The following is a 19,161-nucleotide window of genomic DNA, read 5'->3' on the forward strand; positions in this document are numbered from 1 at the left end:
GTGAATTACAGCTGCTAGTTTCAGCTCTTTGGCTTCACACATATGTAGGGAAGATATCTTACTTACCTACTTACCGTATTTTTGGGACCATAAGGTGCACCGCATTATAAGGTGCAATATCAATTATTCTATTTCCATACATAAGTCGCTGTTGCATCGATTTGGGTTACACATCCATACAGTAACAATTGTTGTTGAGCATTTTCTAATTGTGATAACAGAGTTAAACGTCATTGTTGGTTCTCAGTGTGCTTCAGCTCTGTACCATCATGTGTAATGCACTGTGTGGTTTGGCTTTATAAAATCAGTTCAAGGTCATTAAGCACAACCAGAAGTAATACATAAGGCACATTGGGTTATAAGGCACACTGTCGATTTTTGAGAAAATTAAAGGCTTTTAACTGCGATTTATAGTGTGGAAAATACGGTACTCGACAAAGTATTTCAGAGTGATGCAGGGACATGTTCAACTGAAATTTCCCTGTAAATGCACGGTCATGGAGTAATTTTAGTTTTTTTTTTTTTTCATTTTGTTGCACTGTAAACAGCAGATGTGTGCAGCTGCATTGCTCTCTTCGGTACATGCTTGAGCCACATGGATCCTTTAAAAGTACTACACTTAGGGTTAAAGACCATATAAATGTCTCCAAACAAACACAGTGATGAATATGCATTCTTTGTCCAGGGTGTTGCAGAATATTCACATTCTCCTCATGATTCACATATTGGTGATGCATACATTAATATCTGCCACATGTTCTCATACCACATATTGTACACACATGCACATACTGGCAGTACATGTACAAAAAAGAGTGTTTAAGTCTAGTAAGATGACTGAGACGCTACAGACCAGAACTCCGAGAAATAAACACATGGCAGCTGTAATGTTAACACCCTTGTCGTAAACACACACACAGCTCTGCTCATAATTCCATTATTCAAATCTGTGTCATAAGTTCTTACCAGTTCTAGCCGACAATAATTGTGTTTAAATTATCTTAAAAGCGTGTGTGAGAATTGTCCTTCTCTAATAAAGAGTGTTTTGATTCCCCCCTCTTCTTAACTTAAAGTGACCTCACAGACAAATTAAAGTTTTCGGTGTCTTGTTGTGCAAGGTAGGGAGTATGTTTCCAGTGGGGCTCTCAGCTTTTCCACTCTTTTATTTGTTATGTATCAAAATGACACAGTGTCAAGGTTGAACCCATTTATAGTAACCATACCACATGTGTATTTGGCTGTGTACCTCAGCACCTGTGAAACTCCAGAACAAATCTCGGCACAGAATCACAAACTTCTTGGCAGAACACAGGAATCAAATTATTCAAATGAACTGCACCAGCACTGAGTGAACATATACAGGGGAAATCAAAAGATCTGACAAATATTCTCCTAATATCCAGTAATCTCTGTAGCTCTGTAGTTTTCGCTTCTTAAAGCTATAACTATATCATGATAAAACAGGTTTTGGTATGTCTTAAAATCAGAAAGACCTTTTCAAATTATAGCATCCTTTTTTACAACTTTTTGACTCAGGCTTGAATATTAATATAAATTAATGTCAGGGTCCATTTACAAACGTTTATCTTAATGTGTTTTGTAAACTCTAAATAATAGCAATACTAGCAATGTTTTAAGCCTAGACAATCTTTTACGTTTTACACGGAGTAGCCATTATTTTCTTTGCTTATTTTAAAATGGTGGGAACATTTCAGTTTTCCGTGGATGCATTAAACATCTTTCAGGTCACAGTTTATTTTGCAGTTTTAGTCAAAACATGATATAAAATACCAGGGTCAGAAACAAGTTGCCTAGACGTTTAGTTGTATCTGTTGCTCCTTATCAGAATCTCTGCTACTACAAATCACTTTGAAATTACACTGAATTCCAAAACAGCATGACCTGGGTTAATATGAATTCAGGATTACTGTGAGTCCACTGTAAACAAGAGCTTAAAGAAAGCACAAACATCTTCTTTGATCAGTGTTTGTGAGCACATCAACCTAACACTCAGCCATTTCACAGAACATGTAGCTTTCATCTTACTAGAAATATGCCTACATTATTGAGGTATGTTTTCTCTATCTCTGTTATAACACAATAATATCCTCTTTTATCTGTTTAACCTCTGGATGACTTAACAAAACAGGTTCGTTATCTCCTGTTTTGTTTTTAATTTTTTTCATCAACCACCTTATTTTGGTTGATTTTATAAGGTATCATAGTTCTCAGCTAGGTACAACTTTGTTTTTGTGTACAAACTATAAAATGAACAGCTGATTAGAATAACAATAACCCATTTTACCCTTCTGCAAAGCTCTCATTCTGTTTGCTGTGTTCATATTCATCTTCATATTATTGAGGTTGAAAACTCAGTGTCTTGGTGAAATGTAATAGAAGTTGAATTTGTAACCGGAGGTTTTTTTTTTTTTTTTTTTTTTACTACATTATTTATTCAATTACATGTATACATGACATCTATACCCTGTGCTTAGCAACAAAGGATTAGGTCCTGGTTCAGACATGGTATTAACATACAGGCTCAGTGATCCAGTTGTATGTGTACAGTGTACAACTGTTCACACCAGGCACTAAATAACATCCTGTCTGTGACTCCTACAAACACATATAAGATCAGATCAGATCCCTGACATAACCTCATGTCTCTTTACAAGAAAAAAAAACAAAACACTGCATTGGCAAAAATTAATGTTTGAAAAAGTTCTGTAAATGCAGTTAGTCAGCAGATACTATGATCATGATAAAGTTTTTAAGCACTCCAACTACTACTAATTAATGGTGAGATCTGGGTATGCTGTTACACCTATAAGGTACACTAGTACTAGTAATGCCTAACCCTGGGTTAATAATCAATAAATCCATTGATCACATAATAAATGAAAATGTAGTTAATTATTTTGCTAGCCTCAGTATATTGGCATATGCATCTGTGGTCAATTTGGTTGTTCTGAATATCCAAACAAGGCAATTGTCAATTGTACTCTGCAGTGATTCTCTGTTTTCAGTCATTAATAGACACATGCATTTAACTGCAGTGTGTGTTAGTGTGACTTTCCATGGTCAACAGTTTGCTCTGTAGTCTCTGTTTACCAGATTATAGGCCTGCTTTTAGCATACCACCTCCATGATGGAACAATGAGTCACATAATGATATCATGGGAATAGCATATCGAAAGTATGAATAGCTGCAAACCTATGTGATTGTGTATTGGATTGTAATCCAATACTCTAGGGCAGGGGTGTCAAACTCATTTTCACTGGGGGCCACATTAGCAATACAGTTCCATTTGAAGGGCTGGTTGTAAATGGAAGACTGTATAGATTAGGGGCCCCAATCCCTGGTCCGCGGACCAGTACCAGTCTGTAGGTCATTTGATACTGGGCCACAGTGGAACACATTGAAGAAATGTACTTAATTTTTACTGATTTACTTCATTCAAAGAAAATCCACTCATATCCATTTACTTTCTTTATTTAAGGATAATCTGGCAATATTTTAAAATAAAAGTCATTCAGACTGATACAAACAGAATAGAGTCTAAAAGTTGTTTTATTTTGAAAATGTAATGATCCTTCAATGCTCAGCACCTTGGTACAGGTATGTACTAATGGGTGGTACTGGCTGACCAATCCTTGGAACAAAAAAGGTTAGGGACCACTGGTATAGATGTAACTACTCCATAACAGACTAATACATGTTTCTGCAATTGATTATTATTATTATTATTTGACTGATTATAAAAACTTAATTTCTTAGGTTAAGAAACTCTGCTGCATGGACTTTACTAAACGCTTTTTAAGCTCCCGCGGACCACATGAAATGGATTGGCGGGCCGCATTTGGCCCCCGGGCCTTTTTTTTAACATTTCATCTCAAGCTGAAGAGGAGATGGGTGACAGTATTAGAGATATTATTATCCTTATGTTATGTCACAAGTGATATCAGCTTTATTTTGAACTGATCAGAGATCAGCAAAACACGAAATAATAACCTGAGCTTTAATGCTAATCTTGAAAACTAAGGATTATGTGGCAGAATGTAAATGCTGCTAAATCTGTAAAAGGTCTGTATAACTTACATAACTAGTGAATAAGTGTTGGAATGTTGAAGTGTTGCACCTTTTACTGTCACATAGATGAACAAAAACCAAATTATTAGCAGTAATGAGATAATTAACCGATATTGGATTTTTTTTTCCCACGGTACACCTGACTATCTCTTATGTCAGAATAATGTGCCACAGCACAGTGGTGCACAATCACTGAGTTAGACAGACAAAAATTATGTACAAAATATGTATCTTTGTTATTGTCATAAATATAGGCATATGGTCTACTGTAGATTTGGATTAGCTGATATTCAAAAAATTGATTTTAATTGAATAATTAATGAATTGAATTCCACTGACCAGCTCCGTCTTCTGTGGCTTTTGTTGTTAATCTGGTGATATTTTTGTCAAGTCAACATCAACTCCATAAACCACCTTAACCACTCATAAGCTTGTTCTGTATGTGTGAAATGATCTGGTGTCTGGTGTCCTTCTCATCCTCTGTCCTGCTCCTCTCTGTGAAACTTACTTTAAGGACCTTTTTATCATCTCCATGTATTCCAAAGGGAGCACTGGAATCCTCATCTTCACACATGCACACACATGCCCCCACTCTCAGGTCACAGCATAAAGTTGGCAGATGACAGCCCAGTGTGTGGCACCGGCTCATTAGTGCATCATTCATCAGTGTGACATAATGGAGGAATGTTTGACAGGCCATTGATGAGGCTGTTGTATTGGAGGAAAGAGGCAGAACTGGCCCGTTTCTACTAAAGAGGGCTGTATATATATGAATACTTTCTGCTTGGTCTTAATGGTGCTAGACATATAATGAGCACTGATTGATTGACTTATCCACCAACTGAATTTGACTGACGGTTGTTAGACCCTCTTTGAGCATCGAGTGTGTTCCTGTATTCAGAAGAAATCCATGGTGTCTGGTGTGTCAATAAAGATGTGTTGAAATGGGAGGAGGAAGGAAACAGTTGAGTGTAAAAATTGTCCAGAGGAAGAAACATAAATGTTAAATGTTAACGTTAAGGAGACGATTGACACTGTTGAGACTTTTTTCTTTTTTTTTTTTTTAAACTCACTACTCTGAATGTACGGACAAAAAGTTCAAATCAGGTGATAAAGAACCAAGGATATGGTGATTTCTACTCACATTTAATTGAAGGTATGATATGAAAAGGTGGCCTCAACTTTCCAGCTTTCAGCCTCCAGATTCCAGAATCACGTTCATTAAGACATTCCTGCACATGTGGGATGGTTTTCTTGTCAACAGTGTGGAGATAAACCCAGGCACGGCGAGTAGAGAGACAAAAGAGGTAGAGCAGAGGAAGAAAACCTGTTATGTTTCTTTGGTCCCACAGACAGCAATGTCAAACAGCAAGAAGATGAACTGCTACTTAGAGTAAAGATGAGGGGAAGAGTGCAGCTGCATGTTCAAATGAGTGTGTAAGCATATGTGTGTGCGCGTTTGTAAGGGAGAGGCTGGTGGTGTTTACATGGGCTTGGTGAATGGGCTTCTTTGGTCCGTCCTAGTTTGACATGACCTTGATAATTAATGCATTGCTTACTTTTTGTGGTTTTCTTTATCCTGTTTTTCTTAGAAACCCCTTTCTATTTTTTGACACCCTCTCCAACCCTTCTTTCCCCCCACATTTAAAAATCTATTGTTTGCAGCAGCCCCTATGTTCTGCCATCGAGTCTCAAAAATTCTCTAGGAGAAATCCTTAAACTTCACATTGATGTCTGAAAGGTCTTTTTAGGAAAAATGGTTTGAAACACTTGCAGAGTCACTAATTTGCTAGGGAGGTTAAGCAGTTTGTGAACTTAAGTTTACCTGGGGAAATATTTTGACTTGTTTTCTTCTCCTTTTCTTGGACTTGGAAATTGTAAGTAGTCTGTTTATGTCTTTACATAAAGAAAAAAAAAGGAAAAAAAAAAAAAAACTAAAATGGAATAGCACTTTAATCTGAGTATATTATGGCGGGGCAACTTTAGACAGTATTATGACATTACTACAGAAATAATCAATACCGACAATTATTGTGCTTTACGCTGATGTTTGAATTATTTTATGAAAGGTCTGTTACTCACTGGCTCTAAAAGAGACAAATGCCATAGAGGAGGACGTGGTGGGTGGGATGTTATGATAACAAAGACGTTTTGAAAGTTAACATTCAACACATTATAAACACTGTTCTGTCACAATGAAGCTCACCCTAAAATAGGCATTAGATGTTTCTGCAGCGTTTGTTGATTAATCCCTAAATAGAGTAAGGTACAGTATTAGTAAGATTTAGCATCTGGGATAATTTTACATCATATGCTTTTTAAAGTTGTTATTTTAAAAACAACTAACAAAGGAGTGTTTGGAGTCAGACTTAATGAATACTCGGTAATAACCTTATATATATATATATACATATATATATATACCTTATACACATAGTAAAACACAAGTGCATGTGCGGATTTGTTCTCAGATTAATTAAGTTGAGCTGAGTTTAATGAGTTCGCGCTTTTATAATGCTTTGTGCAGGGGTTGTTCAAGGAACTTTTGGTGGTCTTTTCTCCTTGTTCTATTCTCTCGTCAGTTCCTTAGCACATAAGAACACATACAAAACATGCGCACACACACAGGAAGAGAGTTTGTGAAGGGACAGAAGCCAGAAGTCCCAGGTGGGGGATCATGCAAATGGCTTCATGTTTTGTCAACAATATCTCACATAACAGCCCTAAGGATTCAAATAGGACAGACGTGGCAGACAGAGTGGAAGATGAGAAGAAGATAAAAGTTGAAAGAAAAATAAAAGGAGGAATAAATCAAACTCAAAATATGGGATGGGTTGAGAGCAGAAGAGTGAGAATAAGGCCAGAAAATGTCAGAGGTCTCTGCTCTGTCCCCACTGTGTGCTGCTAAACTGAGCACCAATTTCCTGCAGTTCTGTCACCTCTCATTTGTTAAGCCCCTGTTCTTCTCCCCCTGCTACTCTACCATAATTCTTTTCTCCTAACTCAGTCAATTGTTCATGTGACCCCTTTAAATTCCACGCTGTAGAATCAACACTTTTGGTCTGTTTATGTGTGCTACACATAAAGTAAATTCAGTCAATTCTTTAATTTAATAACTTTTTTCTGCAAGTCTATATTGATACTAATGTAAAGAATGATTGTAAGAGACTTCCAAAGCACATGGACGAACATGTGTGAATGCGTACATTTCTGACTGCAGAGTGAAGTAATGCGTGTGTGTACATTAGAGAACTTTAAGCATTTCTACCCGGAGGAAGTCCTTTGATGTTTGGTCAAAGACAGCTGAGCTCAGATTAAAGAGAAGACCCATTATCTCACATTGGACTGACAGCACATGTTCCTGTTAGGGATGGAGCACAGTTTAGACTCGTCCCATCATTTAGCCTCTGTGTCAGTCAGAAACCATTTGAACACAACTTAGAAAACACTCTTTAGGAAAGTTTGAACAGCATGTGTCTCTGGGGCACCTTATTGTTTTGAAAGCTCTTTTTACAAATTGACTTTTGGCCTCAAGGTAGACTAAAGCCGTGATTATTAACTTTTGGCTTGCAGGCTGAATCTCGTCCACAAAGATTTTTTACTTTAATTTTCTTTGAGTGTCTGGCCCCCATGGTGTTTGTCCAGGAAGGATTTGGCCCTCCAACAAATATGGTTGGTGACCCCTGCACTTAAGTGTCTTGTCTGATTTTCATTTTCCTGGGAAAAAAAAAGTATTTTCCTCTCCAAAATTATTTCTGAAATATCCATTCTAGAATCAAGGTTATCTTCAAAAATGTGCAGCTCCCCAGGTCATGGTCATTGATGCACAATAATGTAATAGTGTTCTTTGCAGACCATTAGGGTCTCAATGTTTTTTTTTTATTTATTAACCAAATGTTCTGCAAAAAAGAAAGTAATGTTCGCTAAGTACCATTATTTAACCATTAGCCCTTATTTAGTTTTATTTAGTGCGAAAAAAGGACCAACCTTTGTTGAAAAGGGATTTTTAGATAATGTAATATGAAGGTACATGTTTTATACACTGTATTATTGTGATATAAAATGCAGACCATAATTGGATATTTAATTATAACTGAGTATTTTACACCTTTCATATAAAATACATACATTTTGTTCCAAACAAAATCAGGTTTTTACACTGTGATCTTTACCCATGTTGAATGGTGTATAATATAGCTCTGTATTTGTGTTTACTTGCAAACAGAGCCTAATTACACACATGCAGGTGTACTTCAAACCTAGATTTGAAGTTACATTTTATTTTTTATAAAGAAAAATACTAGAAAGTTTGCGTCCAAAACAATTATGTACAGTCAAAAAACAGTGCTCCCTTTTCTTCTTACAAATATAATCTTATGTTGATGCTCAGATATTTTACACACCATCTGCTGGATCAGAAACCTACAGAGCCCCTAAAGGGACATGGGGGGTGGGTGGGGAGACCTATCTCGTGCGCACGAGAAAGTATATCTAAGACATTTACCCTACATTAATTAAATGCTCACCATATATACAGTACATATGTCACGCATGACATGCCGGTATCTTAGATTTCCCAACCGTACGTACTGTACATGATTGTTTTGTTTTTTAATGTATTACACTGTATGTATGTGTGGCAAATTGTCTTAGATATACTTTTTCGTGAGCACGAGAAAGTATCTAGTGAGCACGAGATACGTTTTCCCATGTCCCTTTAGGGCAGGGGTGTCAAACTCATTTTCACTGGGGGCCACTTTAGCAATACAGTTCCATTTGAAGGGCCGGTTGTAACTGGAAGACTGTATAGATTAGGGATCATTGAAAAAATGTACTTAATTTTTACTGATTTACTTCATTCAAAGAAAATCCACTCATATCCATTTACTTTCTTTATTTAAGGATAATCTGGCAATATTTTAAAATAAAAGTCATTCAGACTGATACAAACAGAATAGAGTCTGAAAGTCGTTTTATTTTGAAAATGTAATGATCCTTCAATGCTCAGAACCTTGGTACAGGTCTGTACTAATGGGTGGTACTGGCTGACCAATCCTTGGAACAAAAAAGGTTAGGGACCACTGGTATAGATGTAACTACTCCATAACAGACTAATACATGTTTCTGTAATTGATTATTATTATTATTATTTGACTGATTATAAAAACTTAATTTCTTAGGTTAAGAAACTCTGCTGCATGGACTTTACTAAACGCTTTTTAAGCTCCCACGGGCCACACAAAATGGCTTGGCTGGCCGCATTTGGCCCCCAGGTCTTGAGTTTGAGCTGCATGCTTTAGGGGCTCCGTAGAAACCTCTCCTCAGAAAAGAATGATTGGAAAACAGAGTAGAAGAAGTCAATTTTGTAGGTTCTAGTGGTGTTTTCCTCTGAAAGGAAGGACTCATGCTTATTTTGGATGATCTCCACTTGCAGCTGTGCTCAATGATCAGACTGGAATTAAAGGTAATTAAAGGTACTTCCATGAGCCTTTTTTCCCTCAAGTGACAAACAGGTGCTCTTTTGAAATAGGATAGCTGGGCAACACAAGACTTTAGTTCTATTTCTTCAGATTTTAACGCTTATAAAAGAAAAAAGAGGTCACACATCCAACATTTGCTATGAGGGAATATTTTGCAGTGAAATAGGTGTTTTCTTAATAGTTCTAAATACAAGTATTATATGTAAGGAACATACCTTATAGGGTCTTTCACTATGTTGTTGCAGTGCAGTATTTTGATTTTGTATTTTACTTGTAGTTTAGTAAGTTACAAGTTACTACATATCTGATTGTATGTACTTGTCTTTATTTTTATTTTTTTCCCCACAATATTTGATTAATATACTTATTGTTATACATTGGTTCTGGTTCAACAGAAAAGGAAAAGTATCACATTTGTTATCCATTATTCTCAAAGGGAATTATTTGTCCTTGTGACACAGCACACCACTGCACAGTACACCACTGCACACAATGAAATGTGACCTCTGTTTTTTACCCATCACCATAGTGAATGCGCCCGGGGCTCAGAGCACCTCAGTGGTAACTTGGCGGTGGACTTGATCCAGGATACTGTTAAAAAGTCATAATTTCAATAAGAACCAATGAAATGATTATTAATTGAGCATTCTGAATATTTATTTAATACATATTGAACATGTCAGACAGCTCAGTCACATCATAGAAAACTGAACACTGGCTCATGGACTGCTACAGCATATGAGTCGTGGAGGAAGAAAGTGTTTTCAAGTGTATCAGAGTGAAAAGGTTCATCATAATGGGTTGAGGGTATTGACAGTTCGGCAGCACTTTAAGGGTGTGGTGGATTCAGTGAATGGTTTTGCAGTAAAGCCAATCAATAAGAGTGAGTTAAGTTGTCTGCTTGTCAGTGTGTTGAAACTTGTAGAATGCTGACTGTATCTCCCTTCTTCATGTTCTCAATATCTTTTGATGGACTTGGCAGACAGCATTTGTATAATGAAACATCTAAATCTGGCTGCGGTTAGAAATGTTTTACTTCTGTCCTCCAGTGATGCTGCTTCTTCACTGAGTTCCTCCTCTTTTCTTTTCCCTTCTGTTTCACAGGCAACGTGTTGGACAGTATGTTACTGAAAGCGTCAAAAAAGGACGCAGTGGAAAGTGGGAAAGAGACCAGTGGAAGCACAGTCGCTGCTGCCCCCCCCCAAAGACTACTGTGGTGTCACTGCTACCACCAATGCCCCGAGGACTCAGTCAACAACACGTGCAGGTAAAGAGGCAGGAAGTAACACAAACATATGAGTACTGTTTCCAGAGAAGTTGGTATTCTTCCAAAAAATACAATCAAAGCCGGAGTCTGGAAAATGTTGGTAGAACACCAGCCATTACAGTGAGAAAATCACTGGTTCACTGGTCTGATCTCAGGTCCAACACCACATACATTTTTATGTCTTAATTAATTACATATTTGTCTTAAACTGCCCCCGTATTTGATCATCAGCTTTGTGTATAAAAATTGCATCTACCAATAGACTGTAATCCGTTGATGTATTATTAATAATGGTAGTAAAATTGAATAAACTAGGGACTATTATCAACTAAAGCATCAACTGCATTGTAATTATTTAGAGAAATATTATTTGAGGTTATTTGTATTCCTTATTAATTTCTTTTGCTCATCTTTTTGTTTTGAATTTCTAGGACTGATGGCTACTGTTTTACTATGCTGGAGGAGGAGGGAGGGGTACCAGTCCAGACTGCAGGCTGCCTGGGGCTGATCGGATCAGAGTTTCAGTGCAGGGTGAGTTGTTTAGTTAGACATTAGTTAGACATTTCTTTTTTGAAATTGAAATTTAATTTTTGTTTGTTTGTTTTTAACCTGTTAATCTTTTGACAAATTCTTAAAAATGAAGGTGGAGTTTTGGGCCAGGCATCTTAGATTTTATTGTTTCATTGACTTAACTTTGGTTACTTTGAATCTTTCCTTCTTGTAGGACACATGGAACTCACGTCAGAGGAGATCCCTGGAATGCTGCACAGACCAGGATTTCTGCAACAAAAACCTGCATCCTACACTGCCACCTCTGAAACCTCCATGTAAGTCCATGCCTACTCTCTGCTGGTCTCTGTTGGCCTTTAGACTATACACTTTTAAGCACCACTTGTTCCACACTGGACAGGTGACAGTGACAGCACTGCGGTGACGGTGATGCAGACAGATCCGAGGTCTGTGACTGACAGTGTTACAGTACACCTGATAAAAAAAAATAGGGATACTGTGTTGGTGTCAGAGACCTGACGTGGCAGAGACAGGGACAGAGACTGTCACCGCTGCCCTGTGATTTCTAAAGAGAATTCTGAGGTTTCTGCCCAGTAGAACTCTATACTCCACATGTGAGACTCAGTTTGGGTGTTTAAAACCGTAAGACTAGATTGCCTGGGAAATCACAAGCCCCAACAGGCAGCGAGTTTCACAGCCATCAATCTGAAACCATATCACTGGCGATCAGGAAGATAATTCATTGACGACGTGCAATTCTTCTCACTGTTGACTGGGCCCTCCAGGGGAAAATAGTGTGTGTGTGTGTCTGTGTGTGTGCCAGAAGAAAATGAAAAATTGATGAGCGTAATTGTGCTTGATTTACTTCATATCACTTCTTTCAAGTGACTCTTAAAGATGACTGATCACTTAATCGAATTCTTTCAGTCAAGTACAATTTTCTTTTAGAGTAATGCAGAAATGATCCCTGAAGTTAGAAGTTAGTCCAGGTTTTAATTTGGATTAACTGATTCAGGCAAATAATACATTTTAGGTACATCTTACATCAAAAACTTACTACTGAATCAGTAACACTGACGCACACACTCTCACCTGTAGATGGCGATCACGTTTATTTGCTACTCTCGATGGATGACATACATATGTGTGAGCTCACATTAAAAGCAGAGGGGACATTTGGTTGTGTGCAGCGGTGTGCTGTGTCACAATGACACGCAGTTCACTTTCTCTTTCTTTCTCTCTTATTCTTAATAGATGAATAACAAATAACAGGGCAGCATCAAGTGAAATTGTTTAATGCTTAATACAAAAAAATAATTCTCTCTGCAACTCTCTGTGTTTTCTCTCCAGTCTATGTCAATGGAAAGATCCATCACATGGCCTTGTTGATCTCGGTCACTGTTTGCAGTCTGATATTGGCCATCATTATTGTCTTCTGCTACTTCAGGTAAATTAACCCATAACTCTGAATCCTAATTTTTTAATGTGACACTTTTATCAGAACAGCGTGCTGAGTTATGGCTGCCTTCCAGGTACAAGCGTCAGGAGTCCCGTCCACACTACAGTATTGGTCTGGAGACAGATGAGACCTACATTCCCTCGGGAGAGTCTCTGAAGGACCTGATAGATCAGTCACAAAGTTCTGGCTCAGGCTCAGGTCTCCCTCTATTGGTAAGATACACACATTACAGACGTCTAACAGATGTGTTATACTCTTCTGGAAAACATTTCCATATCAGTAAGAACAGATTTTTTTTTGTAATTTAAACGTTACATGTTTACTGCTTTACCTTCAGGTCCAGAGAACAATAGCCAAGCAGATACAGATGGTAAAGCAGATCGGCAAGGGGAGGTACGGAGAGGTGTGGATGGGCAGGTGGAGGGTGGAGAAGGTGGCCGTTAAAGTCTTCTTCACCACCGAAGAAGCAAGTTGGTTCAGAGAGACTGAAATCTATCAGACTGTCCTCATGAGACACGAGAACATACTTGGTAAGAGCTTTGTGTTTGCTGCTCCGTTGTCTGTGACCACAGCACAAATTTATTTTAATATTTCTTCTACATTTTTTGTTTTGTTTTTAAATCTTGGACATTTCATTAACTATTGTTGTATTGTGTTTTTCTTTTTTCTTAACGACCCAAATACATGGAATTGTGGTTAAATGAACTGATTATGAAAAGACCTGGTGACTGATTAGTTCATAGTTTATTGAAAGATTAATGAATAAATACAAAACTTAAACAACAAATTGCAAATCAAACATCAACATTAGACTAGAAGCTCAGGTGTCAAATATAATTATACATTTATTTCAAAAGTGATTTGTCATTTAGTCCAAGTACAAACTGTGCACATCATTTATAGTTGTAATAATTCAAGTTCACCACACTGTAAAAAGTTTGACTGAATATTAGATTCTATTAAAAAACAAAAAAAACATACAAACAAAATATCAGGATGAAGGGTTAATGTGTGTTTCCTCCTGATTATCTGGCCAAAAGTACAAATGCACTGGGTTTAAAGATCATTTTATAAAATTGGTTTCTAAATTACACTTTTCAAAAAAAAAAAATTATAGTTTAGTTGTTTTATGGAATATTAAAAAAATGATTGATTGTTTGTCCAGTTTTTCATATGCATGACTGCCATGTTTCTATTCTAGTGGTAAAAATACTTGTAAAAATGTTTTACTTTTTCAAGGTTATTAAAAACAAGTACTCCTAATTTCTTATTAGTATGCAGTTTCTATGACATCAGTTACATTTCATTTCTACAAATGAATGTAGAATGTAGAATAATTTAAAAAAAACAAACATTTTTTACTCAACAATGGAAATGTAAATGGGCTAACATAGGCCACATAGACGTCGGTTGTTTAGGGCGCCATCTGCTGGTGAAGGCAACGCAAAAAAATGACAATTAACAATTAACAATTAACAAACTTAAATTCTGAAAACCTGCACACAAATATTATTTCATTTTTTTTCCATATTTTGAGTTTCTAAAGTGATGATGCTTTTGTCAGTCACATTCTTCATACGTCAACACTCCTGGTTAAAACATATAGCTACAGATCCTTTCCAAACAATTTGAATATCATGGAAAAGTTTAGTTACTCCTTGGCCCAGTTGAGACACTTCCTACATTGGCTCAGGCTCAGAAGTAGCTTGACCCGAGGAACTCCACAGTTGTAGCCGATCTCCAGCAGGACCTGGCCACTGCACACACCGCCAGAAGCACCAAAACTTGAATTTTGAAAATACCATATTTTGATTTATTTGATGTGATCCTAATTTCTTTAATTTTTTTATAAAAATATACAAACAAATACTTGAAATTATTTCAATCGTGGGCCCTCAATCTATAATCTATGAAAGTGTAACTTTTTGAATGGGATTATGGAAATAAATAAACTTTTCCATACAACATCCCAAATACAAAGCAGTCTTAGGAACAATACCTAAAGGTTTCACCTCAGTTTCACATAACAAAGAGGCAGGTGACCAAAACCATTCTGATGAGGACCACAATGACCCATCAGACTCTTAATGACTGTTTACACTTTCCCAGTTGACCCATGGTCAACTGGGAAAGTGCTGAAGTAGCTATATTCTTTGTCACACCCAGAGTATATATTTGCTGTACTCCCCACCACCAGTTAGAACTGAAGAAGCGTCTTGGATGAGAGGTGAAACGTCTTCTTTTAGAAAATTCACGTCTAGTTGCCTAACAGAACTCTTCAACCTTGACTGGATGGCTGAGAATCTTCATAGACAAACTTTTCCATGATACTCAAATTTTTTGAAAAGGGTCTGTATGCTTCTGTAGAACAAGTTGTGTGTTTAAATAAAATTACTTGATAAAGTATTTGGACCATAACTCTGCTCATTTTTCATACTCTCATGTATATTTCCATTTTCCATTCTCAGGTTTTATAGCAGCAGATATTAAAGGCACTGGCTCCTGGACTCAACTTTACCTTATCACTGACTACCACGAAAATGGCTCGTTGTATGACTTCCTCAAATCAACCACTCTGGACATCAAAGCCATGCTGCGACTGGCCTACTCCTCTGTGTCAGGATTGTGTCACCTTCACACAGAAATCTTTGGTACCCAGGGAAAACCTGCCATCGCTCACAGAGACCTGAAGAGTAAGAACATACTGGTGAAGAGGAACGGAACCTGCTGTATTGCTGACCTGGGGCTGGCTGTTAAATTCATCAGGTGAGGACTAGGATTATTTCTTTTTATTTAGGTTGTTAAAATGAATTACCTCAACGCATGAATTCATTTGTGATATTATTATAACATTATCGCAGATTGACACACTCTGGATTTCAAATTACTCCGGCGAATATCTACTTCTAAATGCTCTGACTCAAAGTCCTTTCACATGCTATTATTTACACATGCTGCTAGAAAAAAAGTTTTAGTTTCTCCAAAGCACCTTGGGCTAAAAAATACCACCTGAAGCCCCAGCATGTGTTTGTGGAGGCTTCAACCTCAGGTCAGAACAGCCTCCCTGAGCGCAGTAATAGGTCTATGCCTGACAAGATGACTGATTAGATTGTTAAATATTGTTGAGGACAAAGGTTCACCAAAGTTTGAAAACAATTCTTGGCACTTCTATAATTTACTGTTCAGTTGCAAAATAATGACTAAAATCCACCAACTGTGTGAAGGAAAACTGAATATGTTTTTGTTGCCATTTTTCCATATCAATATTTCCATCAATTACATTGGTCACAAATGGAAATAGGTGAGAAACACATACACCAATCTGCTGTTATTTGTCTCTCTGTTCCAGTAATAAAAAGGAATACTGAATAATCGTGACCGATCACAATTAATTGTGTCGATCATGAATAATCAAGATTAGTTGTGATTAATTCACATCTACCCTATGACTGAGTTTTAAAAAAAGAACCTTAAGTGTTTAATGTACAATTATTTTCTCATCCGTGACTTTTGCAGTGACACCAATGAGGTCGACATCCCTCCCAACACACGGGTTGGCACAAAGCGTTACATGCCGCCGGAGGTTCTGGACGAGACTTTGAACAGAAGACATTTTCAGTCCTACATCATGGCCGACATGTACAGCTTTGGGCTCATTCTTTGGGAGATTGCGCGATGTTGCATCTCAGGAGGTGAGTAGAGTTTGAAATGCTTCAGGTCTTTTATGACACCATGAAAAAGTAGTAGATTTATTTTTTTTTTCATTGGCAGCAGTTTGGGTTTTTTAAAGTAAATTTTAAAATGTGCTGATTGTTTTTAAGGAATTCTGGAAGAGTATCAGCTACCGTACCATGAGTCAGTTTCCACCGACCCTTCATACGAAGACATGAGAGAGGTTGTCTGCATCAAGAGAATACGACCATCTTTTCCTAATCGATGGACCAGCGATGAGGTAAAATAATAATGATATAATAACAATAAACAACCACAAAGTTTTGTACATGTATACATTTTTTTTTAAATATCCGTGTCTGTTAAAACCCTCAGTGTTTACGACAGATGGGAAAGCTGATGTCCGAATGCTGGGCCCACAACCCCGCCTCCCGCCTCACAGCCCTCCGAGTCAAAAAGACACTTGCCAAGATGTCAGAGTCACAAGATATTAAGCTTTGAGCCGTCACCATCAGATGGAAAAGGCACTAACAGTCACACCGGCAACGGTTCAGGCCATACAAAAACTTTTATTATTATTATTATTTTATTATTATTATTATTATAAATGTATATTTTATTTTCCCCCCGGAAGTAGTATTTTGTAGGAGTTTGGGACAGGATGCCAGAAGTAAATTTGGAAAGCGCAAAATCACAAACATTCAAGTTTTTCAGCCTTTCAATTAATTTATTATTATTATTATTATTTTCAGCCATTCAGTCTGCAAATTAAGATTAGAGATAAATAAGTAAAAGAATAAATAAATATATAAAACCAATCAAGAGTGGTTAAATAAGAATCTGGTTTTGCGTGGTCACGCTTCACGAAAACAACAGAGATGAGGCAGTCTCATTTCCGACCAGGTGATGTAGTTTCCTGTTCACCCTCTCTAGAGAGACTGATGTTTCACTGTAGCTGCAGAGATTAACAGACACACAAACTACTGACCAGTACGTGGAATATTTCAACACTGCTTTCTGTGAAAGCTACCCTACCTGTAGATAAAGGTCTGATGGACAGAACTGAAGGTATGTAATAAATGACGGTCTGTCCCTGCTGCACGACACCTCCCGTCAAACACACTCACCCTCACTACTGCTTTTTCTATCCTAATTAAACTACACTTCTGTCACCCTCAACTGACTTTTTTTTGTTTGTTTGACTGACACTAAGTGACACTATGAGACAGAACAGAAAGAAAGGTTGTTTTTTTTAGGCTTTGAAAAATGTGTTGTTTACATTGATAATGTTTGAAGACAAGGCATACCTGTGATTTTGAGTTGTTAAAGCGTGAAAGTTTATTTTTCATGTCAAATTTAGACTTGTAAAGACTTTATGTGGAAATAAATGAAATCTTTATCTCCAAATTACTCTTTGGGTGAATCAATGAAAGCCCCCCTGTTTTTATTTTCTTATAATACTTGTGGATATTCTCAGTCATTCAGGTCATCATAACAATTTCAAAAGCAGTTTTAAGACGTAGGCAACTGGACTCACCTCAAGTAAATTTAAGACATTTCGCCTCTTATCCAAGATGCTTCATTAGTTCTACGGTCCTGGCGGGGAGTTTCTAGGGATTTATCTATCCACCTGCAGGTACTACTACAGTCCTTCTAAGGACTCTAACTCCCATAATTCCACTGCTTTCGGTAAATCCACATACGTCACGATCAGTAACCTCCGCAAACTTTAACTTGGGGGGTCAGCCCCAATTTCACTCTCTCTGTTCAGTTCAGGACTTTCGCTCCGTAGGAACCCTAATGAAAAGAGAAACCTGCTCGGCTCAGAAGAATAAGAACCGCGCTTTTGTAGACACCATTGCCCACGGTGATAAATGCACTATTTGCGTATTTTTCTTAACTGAGTTAACCGGTAATTAAGTTACACAAGTAACGTAGCGCTGCGACCAAAGCAGTTATTGAAAAGTTTATAAGCGACAGGATTCCTTCTAACAGTAATCGTGTGGACCGGCACATCGACAGTCAGAGACTTTTCCTCCCGAAGCGGACTTTCGGAACCAAGAGGACTCTGCACACAGTGGAACCAGACGGACGTCACCAACCCTGGCAAAGACCCAAGAAGTGCGGACTTTCAACTACCCTCTAAATAGGAACAGACGTTCACTACAGTAAGGCTGGCATTTGGGCACGTTAGTTAACCTGTAGTATTGTTAAGTGCTATTTAAACTTAGGGACAGTTTAAGTGCGCACATTGAATTTTGTTGTCTGAAATCAGTGCTGCTTTTATAGCTAGGCTGTTGCATGCACTTCTTTTCTAACCTCCTGACTCGGTCTTATACTCTTGTACACCGTCAGTATTTCAGTGTTAACTTGTAACGTTATCAGTATTGGGATCAGGAAAACTCCGACAAGTCCTTTGTCTTGAATAGACCACGCGGTACGCCTCCCTTCCCCCGTATACTTTGATAACATCACAAGCACTGTTTCATTGTACCTGAGCGCATCTTGGTGCGCGTGCACAACACCCTTTCACACCGTCGTAAGCGCATACACGCCTCACGTGTTTCCTGTTGCCGTCCCTTCTATCTCGCAGTTGTTCTTTCACTGCGCAGTCGTGTATGTGAACACGCCTGAAGTAGGGGTGGGCGATACTGGGAGCTAAGAGGCAACATCTCTCTCTCTC

The 19,161-nt window shown here is 37.7% G+C and overlaps 1 protein-coding gene and 1 long non-coding RNA gene across 2 annotated transcripts in view; both read left to right on the forward strand.

Annotated features, from left to right (window-relative positions):
- The window catches only part of bmpr1ba (bone morphogenetic protein receptor, type IBa), a 64,521-nt gene extending 46,351 nt beyond the window's left edge, over positions 1-18,170 (forward strand). Inside the window, exons 3-12 of the mRNA XM_025053252.1 lie at positions 10,675-10,837; positions 11,269-11,368; positions 11,562-11,664; positions 12,698-12,794; positions 12,880-13,018; positions 13,144-13,336; positions 15,275-15,572; positions 16,323-16,498; positions 16,628-16,758; positions 16,854-18,170. Of these exons, the coding sequence (XP_024909020.1) occupies positions 10,675-10,837; positions 11,269-11,368; positions 11,562-11,664; positions 12,698-12,794; positions 12,880-13,018; positions 13,144-13,336; positions 15,275-15,572; positions 16,323-16,498; positions 16,628-16,758; positions 16,854-16,979 (1,526 nt within the window). The 3' untranslated portion in view covers positions 16,980-18,170. The remainder of the gene's footprint in view (positions 1-10,674; positions 10,838-11,268; positions 11,369-11,561; positions 11,665-12,697; positions 12,795-12,879; positions 13,019-13,143; positions 13,337-15,274; positions 15,573-16,322; positions 16,499-16,627; positions 16,759-16,853) is intronic.
- A 423-nt stretch (positions 18,171-18,593) lies between these two features.
- The window catches only part of LOC112486461 (uncharacterized), a 12,073-nt gene continuing 11,505 nt past the window's right edge, over positions 18,594-19,161 (forward strand). The window contains exon 1 of the long non-coding RNA XR_003048900.1: positions 18,594-18,646. This is a non-coding gene — a long non-coding RNA (uncharacterized LOC112486461). The remainder of the gene's footprint in view (positions 18,647-19,161) is intronic.

This window comes from Cynoglossus semilaevis, chromosome Z, assembly GCF_000523025.1.
Source record: "Cynoglossus semilaevis isolate Cse_v1.0 chromosome Z, Cse_v1.0, whole genome shotgun sequence".
Taxonomy (NCBI): domain Eukaryota; kingdom Metazoa; phylum Chordata; class Actinopteri; order Pleuronectiformes; family Cynoglossidae; genus Cynoglossus; species Cynoglossus semilaevis.